This window comes from Parasteatoda tepidariorum, chromosome 12 (assembly GCF_982258835.1).
Source record: "Parasteatoda tepidariorum strain Cologne lab strain chromosome 12, Ptep-v5.0, whole genome shotgun sequence".
NCBI lineage: Eukaryota > Metazoa > Arthropoda > Arachnida > Araneae > Theridiidae > Parasteatoda > Parasteatoda tepidariorum.
In genome coordinates this window covers 19,736,780-19,754,613 of record NC_141766.1, presented here as the reverse complement: position 1 = coordinate 19,754,613, position 17,834 = coordinate 19,736,780, and the positions used below count along the sequence as shown (strand labels likewise).

At 28.6% G+C, this 17,834-nt stretch overlaps 1 protein-coding gene across 3 annotated transcripts in view; it reads left to right on the top strand.

Moving 5' to 3' along the window:
* Nucleotides 1-17,834, top strand: part of LOC107442297 (peripheral plasma membrane protein CASK) — a 164,023-nt gene that overhangs the window by 75,472 nt on the left and 70,717 nt on the right. For 2 of the 3 annotated variants that reach the window (XM_071188090.2, XM_071188091.2), the window contains one exon: nt 17,043-17,164. In XM_071188090.2, coding sequence (XP_071044191.1) covers nt 17,043-17,164 — 122 coding nt within the window. The remainder of the gene's footprint in view (nt 1-17,042; nt 17,165-17,834) is intronic. The other variant, XM_087156098.1, reaches the window with a different exon arrangement.

The window sequence follows — 17,834 nt, the reverse complement described above, 5'->3', positions numbered from 1 at the left end:
TTACTTTTTCTTTTAATTTCTTATCTTTTCTTTTCTAAAATAACGAAACTGGTAAAAGTGCTCCACATTATAACAATGTTTATATTCAACATTCTTATATTTAGGATTTCTTTTCAGTGAAACATATATTTAGTCAAATTTCCATGTATCAAACTCCAATTAAGTAAATATTTTTAAACCATGAAAGTACAATTTGCTTAAGTTGCTTTCTTATAAGAAACTAAATTTAATTAACTATATTTTGAGTGAAAATTATTGTTTTATCTGTATATACATTTAAACAGAAAGAGAATGCAACCTTTTTGCCCAACAAATTTCTTTTAGATAGATATTGAATAAAATGAAGAGGTCACGAAATAGCACACTAAAATTCTTTGTTAAAAATGCAACAAAATGATTGATGAATTTGATGGTAAGGTTATTGAAAAGCTTAAAAAAATAGAAATTTTAATTGCATTTAATGCAACATATAAATATTGCCAATTTATGCAATTTTATTTAACTAACAAGCTGTTTTTAATTGAAAAACATATTTTTACTTTATACTATATCTTCCTTTCGGCATCTTTTAGTGCACAAAATTTAGAAGATTTTATTAAAAGTATTGACTAGGATATTATGGCTGCCAAACTTTTTATTTAAAATAACACTGCTTACTCTACTTAATTCTATTTCTTATACTTTTCAGAACATAGTTTTATTATAATTATTTTAGATTAAATTCCATTATCAAATTTCTGTGAAAATAATTTTAATAATTTTAAGTATTCTTCACCATGAATTTCTAGATAAAACTTTTAATTTAATGTAAATAGAGTTTCTACATGGAAGTTTGGCTCAATTTGATCATTATTGGTTTGCTTGTTTAAATCCTATAACCATGATTGTTTACCATCATGGAGTAAAAAGTTTTTTAATAAATTGTTTTTGCACTTCCGTCTGTCGAATATGCCTTCTTTGACTTAACTACATCAAAACTGCTCTCACATAATAAATTGTCGCTCTGAGTGTGTACTTGGGTTAGAAATTAGAATGTGGCATTCAGGCATCAATGACACCTAAATATTTTTCCTTAGCTGTCAAAATGATTCAGCCAGATGTAATTTTAAAAGTTTATTTTAACCACAGTTTGTAATTTTAAAAGTTTATTTTAACCACAGTTTGTATCCTTTTTTTATCGTAATAGTAAAAAAAGAAATACTGAGGAATTCTGAAAATGCATATACAAGCACCCAAACTTATACTTTTTAAAAATACATACACAACACCTAGATTATCCTGGATATCCAAAAAATGAAATTTAAGAACCAAATGTTCTTAAAATTTAAGGACAATTTAGGGATGCTGGTTTCAAATAGTCTACTCTCTCTGTTACGGAACAGCATGCTTACAAGCAAATTTAATAAATAGAAATTAAAAACTTGAATATATATATATATATATATATATATATATATATATATATATATATATATATATATATATATATGTGTGTGTGTGTGTGTGGGGACAGCATGAGTGGTCGTCTTAAATAAAAGACACGTTCTTAAACAAAAACAAATATATTGAAGATTAAATTTACATAAGGGCGGACAATTAACAATTAACGATTAAATAACAAAAAATAATAAATGAGTAAGAAATCGTCTTTGTGATAATAACTCCTCTTTGGAGTCCATCTCCGTCTGTTATCGTTCGCTCTCCACCCCGCTCTCTCTCCGGGAAATCCCCACTGCTTCCTCGTCGTGCACAGGGATCAGCTTACGGCTAACATTGACAGGCGGGACTTCTAGCTTACGGATTTGAGGACTGAGATTAGGTTACAGCTTTGTGTACAGGAGCTGGCACCATAGATTCGGCCCTCCTGCGTTTCGCTTGGTCCTCCAGCGACTCTATAAAGAAAAAAAGAAAAAGCAGAGCAGACTGAAAAATATAATTGATATCTGAGAATTAAATGTTTTAGGTTAATAACGCTAGGTAAGAGTGTATCAATTCAGGCACGTTCACTCTTCCATCTTTGCACGTCTTTTGTCTCTTCTTCAACGGCTTCGTCTTCTTTTCTTTTCAACGTCTTTCGTCTTTTTTCTTTAAAGTCTTTCATCTTTTTTTTCTCTAACGTCTTTCATCTTCAACATTTTTCGTCTTGAACTTCTTCCACCTCTTTAAATTCTTTCGTCTTTAAATTCTTTTGTCTTCCGTCTTTAAATTCTTTCTTCTTCTTTCACGTCTTTCGTCTTTCAATTCTTTCGTCTTCTTTCACGTCTTTCGTCTTCTTTCACGTCTTTCGTCTTTAAATTCTTTCGTCTTCTTTCACGTCTTTCGTCTTTAAATTCTTTCACTAAAATTCTTTTTGGCAACTGTTCCATGGTTTAAGATACTCCGCACAGGTTGTCAAGGTCGTTTGGTCCTTCGTGATTCCCTTCTTTTACTACATCATAGGTATTTCTTCCTTTCACTCTTGTTATTTTGTAGGGGCCAAGGTACTTAGGTTTTAGCTTCAAATGAGGTCCAAATTGGGCACTTTTGATGGCGACCAAATTTCCAATTTCGTACGATTTTGGCTCCTTTCTTCTTAAATTATAGGTTTTTTTATTTTCTTGTTGAATTTTAAAAATTTGTTGCTTTGCGTTTTTTCTTAATTCCTCTCTTTGAGCATCAAAACGAGACTGAAATTCACTTTCGATCATTTCCTTTAGTTTTCCCAGTCCATTAGTGTTCATTTTTGTCCCAAAAAGCAATTCGAATGGAGTAGTGTCTATGCTTCTTTGATAGGTTGAATTTATCTCTTGTTGAACTTTATTGGTATGCTTGTACCATTCAGCTGGATTTTCTAGGGATAATTTTGAAAGAATCGATATGATGGTTTGATTAATACGCTCTACTTGTCCGTTAGCTCTTGGTAAACCTGTTGTTATTAAATGATGTTTAATATTTTCTTTCGAGCAATAATCAGCAAATTCACTGGAGGTAAATGTTGTACCCCTATCTGAAATTATCTGGGAAGGACTTCCAAATACAGTTTTTTGGATTTCTAATTTAGCTAAAGTTTCAGCTGACGTAGTAGTCTTCGTGGGATAAATCCATACAAACTTGGTAAAAGCATCTATTATCGCTAACACATATTTATAATTTTTATGGGTGCTCTCCAAAGGTTCGAGATGATCAATATGAAAAGTTTTCAAAGGCATATCTTCTTTATGCAATGGATGCAATAGTCCTTCTTTCTTTCCTCTTTTATGATTCACCAGTATGCAGTGAACACAATTTGCTATGATGTTTTCTGTTTTCTGTCTAAGTTTAGGTATGAAATAATATTCTTCGATTTCTTTTTCTGTATATTTAATTCCTGAATGTCCTTTCTTATAATTTCGATTTGCATATTTTCTGGCACAACCACCAATTCTTTGCCATCAACAAATTTATACGAAATTCCATTTCTATTGCAATAATCTTCATAATTCGAAATTTTACGTAGTTCTTTTATAGTCTTAATTCCAGTATCTTTATCTTGGGCTGATCTGAGTCTTGGTAGAATATTATCGACTGTAACACAAAATACATTAATTGGAGATCGACTAAGGGCGTCTACGTGAGCCATCTTATTTCCAGAACGATGCTCAATTATGTAGTTGAATTCTTGCAGCAAAAGTGCCCAACGAGCTACATGAGTTGACAAATCTCGTTTTGACATAGTCTTTTCAAAAGCAGCACAGTCAGTAATTTTTTTTAATGGAATACCTAACAGATAGATGCGAAATTTCTTAAGGGCTTCTACGATAGCAAGAGCTTCAAGTTCGTAGCTGGAATACTTTTTTTCAGCATCAGTCGTTTTTCAACTCATATAGTAAGTGGGGTGAAAATGTTTTTCATCAGGGGGTTTTTGCATTAAAATGGCAGCATATCCTACTAAACTGGCGTCTGTGTGTAATTCAGTTTCATATTTAGGGTTATATATTGAAAGAACAGGATTTTGGGCTAACAAAGATTTTAATTGATTAAACGCTTTCTTTTCTTCAATGCTAAACTTAAACTTACGATCTTTTTTTAGCAGGTCACTCAACGGTCTAGCTATTATAGAATAGTTCGGAATGAATTTTCTGAAGTATCCGGTCAATCCCGAAAAACTATGAATTTTTCTCAAATTTGTTGGCTCTGGAAAGTTGAGAACTGCTTTGGTTTTTAATGTAGATGGGAATATTTTTCCATCCTCTATCACATGACCTAAAAATTCAATGCGCTTCTTTAAGAAATGGGACTTCTTAAAATTAATATCAAGTCCATATTCACTAGCAATATTCAACACCCGATTAAGCTGTTCAATACCTTCTTCAAGGGAGGAAGACAGAATTATAATGTTATCCAAATATGGTAAAACTATACCCTCATTAATCAAAGTTCGGTAAATGGTGTTTATAAATCTTTGAAATACGGCAGGAGAGTTGCATAGTCCAAACAGAACTTTAAGAAATTGATATTGTCCTTCATGTGTCACAAAAGAAGTGTATTTTCTACTATCTTTATTTACCTCGACATGTAGGAATCCGTTCTTAAGATCAATCATACTGAAAATTTTCGAGCTTTGTACTCTATCTAATATGTCTTCAATTAATGGGAGGGGAAATATATCTTTGACAATTATCTTATTCAATTTTCTATAATCTATACAAACACGAGGAGATCCGTCTTTTTTCTTAATAATTACAGCAAGGCTACAATCTTCGGAAGAACTAGGCTCTACTATTCCTTGTTTTAACCATTCAGCGACTTGAGCTTCGACAGTCTTTTTTTCAGAAAACGGCAATCTACGTGGCTGGTGAAACATCGGTTCCTGATTTTTAACCAAAATGTTCATTTCCACACTAGTTGTATTAAGTTTATATGGCACATAATCTAAAACTAATTGTTGTAACTTATTTTTTAAAACATTAAGAACACAAGGATCTACGTTAATTTCAACCTCATCAGATATAGTAAGATCGATTGGTAAAATAGACAAATAGTTTACTTCATCAAAACATTGAACTTTATTTTTAATTGTGATACCCTTTTCATTGATAATTGTTTCACCCTGCATTAAGACATTAAGGCCTATAATAGCGTCATAAGGCATCATATCATTTTCTACAGCACATATTTCAGAAAAACAATTGAAATCATCAATTTTAATACTTTCTTTAAAATAACCTAATGGAGTCACTGTTGATTTACCAAATCCGTTTAGAGTAGAATTAAATGGAAATAGTTCTTTAGAGTTTAATTTATTAAAAATTGATCTTTTGATTAAGGTGGCTTGACTTCCTGTATCAATCAAAGATTTCACATTTAAGTTATCAATTATTACCATTTTAAACAACTTTGGCTCTACACTAACATTTAAAGTAGCAACTTACGTTTTTGCATTTGATTTTGGACATTGCGAAGCTTTGTGTCCAAACGCTTCACATTTAAAACACTTTAAACACTCATCTTTATGTATGCAATATTTTGAAATATGATTTCTTGAACCACAATTGTAACACAATTTATTATTATAAGTTTCAACATCAGTATTATACCTTATCTTTTCATTATTATTTTCATATTTATTTTTATTCCTATTTGAAACATCTTTTCTTACATTATACCTATCATCATATTTTGCTTTTGTTCTATCATAAGAATTATATTTACTATCAAAGTCATGTTTTGTTTTGATTTTATCGAAAGCACTTTTACTCTTTGCAGAATCACTTTTTATTATTTCATAGACTTTAAGTTTCTCTTTAAATTCGGACAAATTTTTGCAGCCGTACAAAACAATTTTGTTTTCATGTTTATCATTAATCCCTTTAATTACATAATGCATAAAAGCAGCATCATCTATTTTTCCGAAATTACAGATCTCTTTCATCTTTAAATAATATTCTTGAGCGGATTCAGAATCCTTCATTCTACGTCTATTCAAGAGATCATGCAAATTAGCAAAATTAATTTCAAAAGAAAATTCATCAATCAAAGCTTCTTTTAATTTTTGCCATGAATTTATTTGCGGGACAGTTCTGACAAATAAAGAGGCGTTACCACCAAGAGATCTTTTCGCAAAAATAAATTTTTGTAAATCAGACAAATTAAACAATTTTGAAATATTTTCAAAATGTTCGATCCAATGAACAATATTTTCATGCGATTCTGCATTATACTTAGAAATAGTACTTTCGATATCAGAATAATTAATAGCAACATTTTGAAATTTCTACAGGCATTATTTTTATCTCTTAAACAAGAATCAATGTTTTTATTTTCATCATTGCACAGCATTTAAAAATCATTCTCTTTCTTTTTAGTTAAAGTTTCGGTTTCATTTTGATTGTTTATGTCTTCCATTGAGTCTTCGTCTGACTCACAGGAGCTAGACGCCTAGGCGTCATTAACGATCTGACAGAGTTTACTCAAATCTGTTAACAAGGTCAGCATGTTTGTTGCAATTTCTGTTTTATTGCCTTCATATGAAATATTTAGAATATTGGAAACAATTATTAACTGGTTTAGAGTGAATTCTTTTTCGATATTTTTTAATTTATTTTTAAATTCTTCGCTATCTAAAATAAAACTGAAACCATTAAAATTTCTTAATCGTTTTCTGTTTGACCGATCGCCTTCTACATCCAAAATAAACTTATGTAGAAGTTTTATTTTGTCAGTCTTAAAATTCTTCAATGCTTTGCTTACTTGCTTAATATCGTTAAGAATCATTTTAAATCAATGAATAAAATGTACATACCCCAATTGTTGTTGCAGATATGAGCTTAAACAAGAAACGAAAATTTCATCACAACGTCTTTCGGTTACTTATTGTTCATGAGAATGAAAAGTATTTGTTTCGAGGAAAATGAAAATTGTTTTCAATTCAAATTGAAATTTCTTCACAGTTCAATTTTTTCACAATCCCATTTTTTTCATAATCCAATTTTTCATCATCAATTTTTTCATTCATCCATTTATTCATCATCAATTTTTTCATTCATCCCACTTCTGAATTTGTGGGGACCGCATGAGTGGTCGTCTTAAATAAAAGACACGTTCTTAAACAAAAACATATATATTGAAGATTGAATTTACATAAGGACGGACGATTAACAATTTACGATTAAATAACAAAAAATAATAAATGAGTAAGAAATCGTCTTTGTGATAATAACTTCTCTTTGGAGTCTATCTCCGTCTGTTATCGTTCGTTCTCCACCCCGCTCTCTCTCCGGGAAATCCCCACTGCTTCCTCGTCGTGCACAGGGATCAGCTTACGGCTTACATTGACAGGCGGGACTTCTAGCTTACGGATCTGAGGACTGAGATTAGGTTACAGCTTTGTGTATAGGAGCTGGCACCATATATATATATATATATATATATATATATATATATATATATATATATATATATATATATATATATATATATATACATATATATATATGTAATACAAGAATTAAATACTTTTGTATTAATAAAAGAACTAAAACTCTTTCGTTTTCATAAAATGTCTTTGTTAAAGAATAAGCGTAGAGAGATTCTATTTTGGGAATTCAAGGCTGAAAACATACCATTGAAATATAAATAGATTTATATTTCAAGGAAAGAGTTATTTTTAGAATCGTTCCCTTTTTCAATTCCATATAAGGAAGCAGAAATGATTTTCCTTAATGCGCAAGGATACAAGGAATGTACAAATGTGCCTTTTTACTTCAAATCTATGTTGGTATAAAACGTAAGAGCGCATAGTTTTGCGAGTCCTTTTCATCTTGATGTGATACTGATAAGCTGTTCCGGGATTGTCCGGAGTCTTTTCCACTCCCCCTCCTTTTCAGGAGTGGGGACGTGGATTGTTAGCAATACCAGCCTATATTACAAGTCGGCAGCATAGTTGCTTGCTGAGGAAACCTTTGGAGAAAGCTTAAGATTTTCTATCTCTGGAACTAAGCGTAACAGAGGCTGACTGCTTCGTGGAAATTTCCCATCACCCCCGGAGGAGAAAAAAAATCGGCAGTGAAAAAAACGTTGAAGGAAGGATGGCGATTTTCCACCAGTACTACTTGCACCTCGTCGCGCCTGAAATGCTGATCTAAAAGGAAGGAAGGACGTTGGCTGGAGATTGTCCCCTGAAACCAGTGAAAGTATCCCATCCGATGACCCTACAGTGTCCCATCCATCGAGTTCTGATGTTCATTAGTGCTCAAAAAGAAATTTCACTTTGGTTCAAATATGAATTAGTCTCTTACAAGAATTGTTTTCTAAAAAAGGGAAAACAAAAGTGAATGTGCGCGAATTTTAATCATGAATATTCATGAATTGCTACAATTTAAGTGCGCGAAAGAAAAAAAGTGATATATTTTGTGTCTCTCGTCAAAGAAAAATAGATGAAGGTCAAAAGAAAGTGTGACAAATGGAAAGGATTGACTGTAGATATATATTTTTTTCCTCCCATTTTTTTTTCTTTCTCAATGTTATGATTAAATATTTTAGAAATATTAAATATGAGTAGTAATCTAAATATTTTATTTTGAATATCTCAATAGTATATTATTAATGATTAGATTGCATTTCTAGTGTTTATATTGTTTTTTTTAAATTATGATATAATATTGTTCTTGAGTGCATTTAAAATGTTTTTGAAGAAAAAAAAATGTGGTTCAAACGTCAAATAAATTAGTGACGGCAAACAAAATTAAGTTTTTTTTTTAAACTTCTGTTTCCTAATGATTTTTCAAGATTTAACCACATAAAAAATTAAATTGTTCAAAACTTTCTTTTGAACCAAACAATGAAGAGTTTTCAAATAAACTTAAGGAAATTTGTAATTCTCTTACTTTTTCGGACTTGGTCAAAACTAAAAATTCTTATTTTAAAAAATGTGAAACCCGAACAAACGGACAGTTAACACTTAAACAAATTTGTGAGACTCCCTTATTACGATAGGCGAAATTGTTTAATCAGTTAAGTTTTTTATAATTGATACTGATTTACCATATGCTTTAGTAGGGTTGTAGACTTGCAGGGATTTTTGTTTGTTTATTGATTGTGTCGGGCCAGTTGTTATTCTATTTGGTAAGAGATTGATCATCTCTGCTAATTCTAAAAGTGACAACTTATCTTTGCACATTAAACAGTAGAATTCTCAAAATGTTAAGGTTAAAAATGGTGAAAAAAATGTTTCAAAAAAAAAAGTAAGCATTGAAAAAAGAAAAGAATGATGTTTCAAAAAAAGTAAGCATCGAAAAAATGAATGTTAAGGATGTTTCAGTAAAAGTAAACATCAAAAAATAGAAAGAAAGTCCAAAAAGTTCAAATGTTTCGAAGATAGATCTAGTTAATGGATGCGTTCATTATCAGGTGAATATCGACGAAAAAATATGTAAAGGGTAACAAAAGCAAAAAATAGAAGGAAAAATAGGAAAAGGAAAGAATGACCAAGAAACTGATTACAAAAACAAAATAAATGAAAAGAAATTTGAGCAACCAAAATTTTGAAATAGTTCATGTATCAAAGCTTAGGAAATATCAAACCACAAATGTTGAAATTAAATTCTAAATAAATGACACTTGTTGTCCAGTTCGTTTTGCAGAAAAATTTTGTATGTTTTTGTGTGAAAAAATTTTTTTGAAAATTTTAGTAGAAATGTTTATAAATGTTTAATTTTTCTTTCTCTTTAATAACTAAATAGATAAATTGCATAATCATGTTTTTCATATTTTTGTCATTGTAAATAATATTTTTTCTTCTCATAATTGAAAAGATGTTTGTAGTAGGGAAAAAGGAACAATCGTACCAACCTAAAAATTTTAAATTTAAAGTATTCTAAATTTTTTTTATTTTGGCTCACCAAAAATTTTTTTTGGGGGGGATGTAATACAAGAATTAAATACTTTTGTATTAATAAAAGAACTAAACCTCTTTCGTTTTCATAAAATGTCTTTGTTAAAGAATAAGCGTAGAGAGATTCTATTTTGGGAATTCAAGGCTGAAAACATACCATTGAAATATAAATAGATTTATATTTCAAGGGAAGAGTTATTTTTAGAATCGTTCCCTTTTTCAATTCCATATATGGAAGCAGAAATGATTTTCCTTAATGCGTAAGGATACAAGGAATGTACGAATGTGCCTTTTTACTTCAAATCTATGTTGGTATAAAACGTAAGAGCGCATAGTTTTGCGTGTCCTTTTCATCTTGATGTGATACTGATAAGCTGTGCCGGAATTGATAAGCTGTGCCCGTAGGGAGCGTGGACGTCAACTGTTAGCAATACCAGCCTACATTTAATAAACCTGTTTAGAATGTATGATGGCTTAAGACTGCAATTATTTCAAGCTAAATACAACACTGATAACAGGGTTGGAGCCCTGTTATTACATATATATATATATATATATATATATATATATATATATATATAGCAACTTTCTCTAAATCACATTAACAAGGCGTTTTCATACACGTGATTCTTCTGCCAATTTGAATTTTTTTAATTTGTCAGATTTTCTACGTTTTTTATGCTTGAAACTATGTTGGAATCCGCTAATATTGTGATTTATATTCACACAATTTTAATATCAAACATCAACTTTTTTTATTACCAAATTTAAAAGTTACACAGTTCGAATAATATTACATGTGATTTAAAAATCGTATTTAGGATTTGTATTTGAGTGATTTAAAAATCCACTATCTCAATTCGTATCCGCACCATCTAAAAATCATGCATCGCGAATCGTATTTACATGATATAAAATTCAACATCGCGATTTTGTAGGGAGTTAAATTATAAATCTTAGTTAAAAAAATTGTATTAAATATGAATAATTTATAAATTGCTATCTTGTTATCTAGTTTTTGCACCTAAGATCTTCAGAGTTTTTCACTTAGTGTCAGAATCACCCCTGATAAAAGTTATAATACAAAGAAAAAAAATATTTTTAAGGGGAAGAAAAATTATTAATAAATAAAATGCTTTTAAAAAATATTTAAAAATTTAAAAAAGAACCAGAAAGAAAATTAAGGAATGGATATAATCTCATTATCAGTTAACATGATTATATACTTAAAAAAAGAGTGCTTCTTAATTTTGTATTAATGTATCCAAAGCAAAATATATCAATACAATAGGATAAGGAAAACCAAAAATATTGAAACGGAAATAGAACATATAAAATGCAAAATAAAACATATCAAGCAAAAAACAGAAAATAAAAATTCGTGAAAAATGCAGAATAAAGCAAAATGTATCCTATAAAGCGAGTATAATAATAAATATGTATCATATTTATATGTATAAAAATATTAAACAACTAAAATTAGCTTCTAACATTTATTTGATAAATAAGGGAGAAAGAAATGCATAAGCAAAATATGATCAACTATCTTTCTGAATACATTCATAAATCAAATTAGAACATGAAAATTTGGATAAATAATATTCATTTTATTACTTTTGCTATAGTTGCAAGTTTTTAGAGGAAGTAATTATATTTTTATTCACAGCATTAACCATCATTTGACCTACTTTTATGTCCTTCCACTTTGTAGAATGGCTAGTTTTAATATTTCATTATCCTTTCTTAACAAACAATGGGCACAATTTTCTTCTCCGATTAAACTATTTTTAGTCTTAATCAGCTCAGCTAACTTAGTCTTTATTTCATTATTTTTAAATAACATCAACACAAATGATGATGTGTCATTTTTAAATAGCGTGAATACTAATCGTGATTTACAATTTTTAAATCTTGTGAATACAAATCGCGATGTGTGGTTTTTAAATTGTAAGAGTACAAAGCATGGGAATATGATTTGTGTTGTGACTCTACTCTATACAAAAGATATAAGAAATACCAATTTCAGGGTCAAAAGCTTCTGAGAAGGAAGAGGAATAAAGAACTCTTCTTTAATACGGCAGAGACTCAGGGGTGTGACATCATACCCATAACTTCTGGCCCAGATACCCACTAAAACTCTTGAGTGTGTGACATTATACTCGTAACTTCCTATCCATCTTATAGCTCAACAAGAAATTGTATTTGAAAAGCAAAGGTATTTTAAAAGTTAGGCTTCCAAAATGACTAGTGGGTGTAATTTTCTAGGAGTCAAAGTTGAATTTTTAGATTAAAATTACGATTAACAAGCTCTTATTTTGAACCATGGTTTGTACAGTATTGATCTATTTAAACCAAAGAAAGTTGTTCATAATTAAGAGAGAAGTGCAAAAACTTTATATTGTCAAAAATCTTTGTTTTATTACACTAATTCTTAAAATATATTTAACCTGTTTATTGATAATAAAGAAAGGGCTCTTGTATAATTAATATTATTGTCTTTGTAGAAAATAAGTTTTATTTTTTTTCTGTGGTTTCTGATGTTTGAGCTTTACTTGTGGATATCCAGTTAATCATATTTGATAACTGTGATTTTAACTTATTTTATATGTATTTTATAATATTTATCTATATAAAATGTTAGAATCAGAAAAATTCTCTTCGGAACTAAATTACTATTTATAAAATATCATTTAGATCATATATTATAAAATTATTATTTGCATCAAAAATGTTGCATCTCCTATTGAAGGTCACCCACCCCTAAATATTTGACGCTTTGTTTAAGGGATTATTTTATTAGTGAGGAAAGAATTAACTTCTTTCTATTTATGAATAAGACAAAAAAGTGTAAAGGACATAAATAATGTCACACCAAACTGTAATTTTTGTTTTATGATGAAGATCTTTTCTCAGTTTTGAAAAATAAAAAATTCAGAGGAAAACTAACAATTTATATCAAGGATAAAAAGAGGGATGAGAGACAGGAAATAAATTTGAACAAGATAATTAAATAAAAGAAGGGGAATAATAAACATGTGTTTTGAGGATGTTGTGGTGGAGTGAGAATCCTAGGTGTTGCAAGTTTAGAGGAAAATAGATATCAAAACATTAGGTAAGAATGTGAACAATGCATTGGAAAATGCATGCCTAAAGAATTTCATAGTTAAAAATATATTTGGGAGTTGATGAGAAAAGAAGGGAAAAAATGCCTAATCACCCAGGAACCGTCTTGATGATATTGGGTACTATGGATCTAGGAGAAAGAAAAATTATTAAATGACTGGACCACTGATTGAAAATGATGGATAGTTATTTTAAAAAGAACATTCCATTGCAGAAATAGTGAAAACATCTATCATTTTCTGATTCATACTAGGCTGTGAAGTGATGTAGAGAAACTTATGTACTTTTATGTTACTTATGTACTTTTATGTTAATCTATAATGGTATCTGCAATTTTTAAACAAACTTGTGTTAGAGATAATTTTAAATTTCCTACATTTTGTAAACATTTTGTAAGAGCAAAATTGTATTATTCATTTCATACATCTTTGTAAAAATTAAACTTTTTAACCTAAATTTCCTAATTAAATTAAAATTTTATGTAGCTTCTAAATAATGTCATCCCTATTTAAGGGATGGACGGGTCTGGAAGATAACTGCTGTATTTTCTATTTTGCACATTTTCAAAGTTAGACTCTCTTTTTTATTTCAAATATGAGTGCAGAATAACCTCATTTTTTAAATACACTAATTGTTTAAAAACTAGCGAAAACTCTGAATAATTTATAACTTTGATAGAATTAATATTTATTGAAGCATATGAAATTAGAAGACAAGGTGAAAACTTGATTTCTGTATAATTTTAAAGCTTTTAAGATGTAGGTATTTCAATTTATGTTCATAATGATAATTAGCAATATAGACATTTAAAAAATATACCAGTTCATAGTGCATTATGTGCTTTTTCATGAAACCAGTATTATTACAGATACTCTCATTGCATTTTATTATTAAACAATGACATTCAGTTTTGTATTAACAAAATAATGTGGTATGAAAAGAAAACTCCATAAACATTATTATTTTAAATATTTTGCAAAGATTTTATTTCCTTGTTTATTATATTTTCAATTTATTTTTAAACATCATATGAGCATGCATACAGAAAGCCGCATTTAGGTGCTCATCTTTTCCCAAAGAGCAGTCTAATTTCTCTTATATTATTATGTAGGAAAACAGTGTATGGGGGAGTGGCCAGACAAACGTAATCATTTGCGAAAGCTTTGGGATTTTATTTACATTTTGAGGGAGAAATTTAAAATAACTTTCTGGAACTTTCTGGAAGGATGTTAAAATTTTCCCCTAACATTGAGAATATCTAAACTACATCATGGTGACTTATGGTTTTTATAAATTTTGACGAAAATATGAAAAATATAGTTTAAATGGGATTAAATTTTTTTTATGTATAAAATATATTACATTTACAGTGTTTTTAAAAGATGTATTATTTATGTATTACATATATATTGTATATTAAAACTTTGTATTTTATTTATGATTATGTTGACTTGTTGATGCCACTGCATTTTTTTAATTAAAAATTTTGCTTGTAATTGAAACTTACTTAGAAGTAGACTTACTAGATATTTACATAACATTTTAATGCTAGAATCCGGGTTTAATTTGCATAGGGATTTAGTCCCCTTACTTTTTTTATTCCAGTGAATTTTTACTTGTTAGATTGAACTCTGGGGATGAGGTATGTTCTGAAGAAAATTATGTATGTTCTGAAGAATATTAAAATATCTGCAAACTTTTATATCTTGTTTATATGTACCTGTTTAAAATTAACCTTTTTTTAAATCCATTTTTACAAAATTTGTATTGAACTTCTGTTTTCCTGGCATTTTATATGTTAAAATATTTTTCAAAGTGTTAATTGTACCTAAATTTAAGAATATGTGTTACATATCAAGCTAAAAATATGTACGCATTTTACACTTTGTCATTTTTTCAAAATTGGCTGGTATATATTATGGTTCCTGCACTTTTTTTCCCAGAAATTATGCCCTGAGTAGAAAATGTTTTCATATTTTTTGTTTCACTCTCACAGTTGTCTAAAAAGAAATAATGATTTCAAAACAAACTATATTTAAAAATCTTTCTATTTGAATACCTTTTTGTATTATATATTTTAAAGTATTCTGTTACCTTTAACTTCCTACAACCAGTATTCTCACTGGGTTCATGCTTACTTCGATTGAAGTAATTTATTTATTTATATTACACGTAAATTCTCTGTTGAATCTAACCTAACTTTCCTATTTGAATGCCTTTAAATTATCCTATCCTATGTGGAGATGGAAAAGTGCAAAAAATTTAGCTCATATGTAAGCTAATTTGAGTTTTTAAATTGCTTTCCTGTATGCGAAAAAAAATTGACTTCCTTTACTTTTTTAATGTTTAACTAATATAATAATTTTATCTATTTTCCTTTTTTTATCCTGAGATGTGTTTGTATATTTGTGCAGCTTTCTTTTGCTGGAAAAATATTCTTATTTCTCTTCCTTCCACTGGTTTGCAGCACTTGATTATTTTAGTTACCTACCTCGACAAATGTAATTGCACCAACAATAGCATTGTGTAAGAAACATTTGCAATCAATTAAGTGGCGCTTAAATTTCTTATATTTCATTGTTTTCTTTGCACTTATGACGCTTATTGACTAATTTTTGCCAGGTTTTATCTCACATCATCAAGATGCTCTTGATTAAGTTTCTTCTAAATGTAATCAGGCAAGTCTAAGAAAAGTCATGTTTGTTAGCTGTATGGAATATCTTTGTTGTATAAGGTAAAGTCATAATCTTTTCTAGGATCTAGTTCCTGTAAAATCTGGTCATCTTCTATCCTAATGATAGATATCCTCTTGTTTGTACTAGTTTACTAATTTTAACATCGCACTGCACTATACAAAATAGTATTCCTCACTTATAGTCTTATCACAGATTTATGTGTAGTATCCTGAATGAGATAGTGTCAAAAGTTTTCTTCCTTATTCTCTCATATAACAAGTACTCACTTGCACCTCTGATCTGTGTCCTTTCACTAAATTAATAGACACTGCTAACTTGTGTTGTTAATAGGATATTGCAATCATCACCTATGACTTCTTTTGTGCAATGTTGCTCTCTTTATCACTACTGCATGATGAGATAACTTTTCTCACTTTTAATGTGCTCTGTTACTTATTAAACAATGTTTGCCTAATCTAATAACAAAATGGTTATTTCATTGTAATTCAGTAGAACTCCCATTTTTTGAATGATTGGTTCTAAACTCTATGTTAATAAAATGTTTGGTTGTTTAGATAATTGCAAAAAGGGTATTTTTTAGAAAAAAAGCAGCAACTACTGCTTATAAAGTATTAATTTAATAAAGATGTCATTTATATCTGAAAAATACTTCAGTTACTTTTGGGTCTGCTAATAACTTTTTATAACATATACCTAATCTGCCCATACTGCACTTTGTATGTGCTTGTGCTTTGAAATTTCATAATCAGCTATTACTTACTCAAAGCTTTTTGATAATTTCTAATCTAGGTAACTATAGTGTAGATAATTGGAGTTCCAATGTATTAAGAGTTTTGTTTGTTAGCCATTTACAATTATATATTTTTAATGAAAGTAGAAACTTTTGGGATTTTATTATTAAGTTAATAAATAGTTAAACTGATATCTAAATGCTTGATTAAGACAATCAAAAGTTGTTTGGCAAAATGATCACAAGTAATAAAAATATTTCATGTTTCTGCATTTATTCAGAAAAAATTCAGTTTAATAATGTGGAGTACTTTTCCAAAACAATATCTCTTGTTTGCTGTAGAATTTAATTATTCACTAAATTTGCTGTCTGATAATTTTGTGACTTACGAAATATTATTAGTTTTTTTCGCAAATTTTTTAGAAAGATTATTTATTATGAGTAAAAGAACTGAAATTAATAAAAATTGAAAGATAATAAAAAGTTATTTTTTTTATTGTGTTGAAAGGTTCTTTAGCCTTATTCTAAAACATTTATGACTGTATAAAGTATTTCTTACAGCTTTTTTTTAATTTTTAATATTTTATAAAAAAACAGACTTATTTAAATGATAAGGCATACTAATTTTTATTATTTGTTTTAGGTGCAATTTCTGTAGTTTTAGATAGTTTAGACACAATACAGTGTTTATCAGATAGTTCTATTAAAGACAAGGAATTTCTTTTATCTATTTTAGATGATACTAAGCTGCACACTTTGCTGAATGTAAGTATGAAAGTTGTTTTTATTTATTTTTACAAAATAATAATATTTTGTTCAGAATATTTATTTTTTGTAACGAAACCTGCATACTCTATTAAAAATTATTGTAAATGTTATATTTAAAATGATTTACAACATTGTAATAACAATGAAATGTTACTTTGGTTATGATAGCGGAAGATACTTCGAATTTTAAAATAATTTGTTTACTTTATTTTTATTTTCAAGTTATTTATCTAACATAATATTTAATGAGAATAATTCATATATGTTCAGCTTTAATATCTATACTATATTAGATAAGTTTAAGATTTAAATTTATTTATTAATTGCACAAATTATTAGTTAAAAAAAATTGTTTTAAATCAAGGAAAAAAATCCAAATCTTTTATACAACTATATGATTCTTTTTTATAGCTGAGTAATTTCACAAAATATAAATTAATGTACTGTAGTTTTCATTGATTGAAGATAACTCTGTATGCTTTTGCATTTAAGCATTATTAAATACAGTCTTCCATTTATATAACCTTTCCAAATTTTAACTAAATATGCATCATTTTTTTAAATAACTACTTTGAAAAATTTAAGCTATAAAAAGCAAGTTTATTTGTGATTCATTAATTTAAAGTTACAGGACTCATTTACAAAACCATAAGATGTTTTTCCTTAA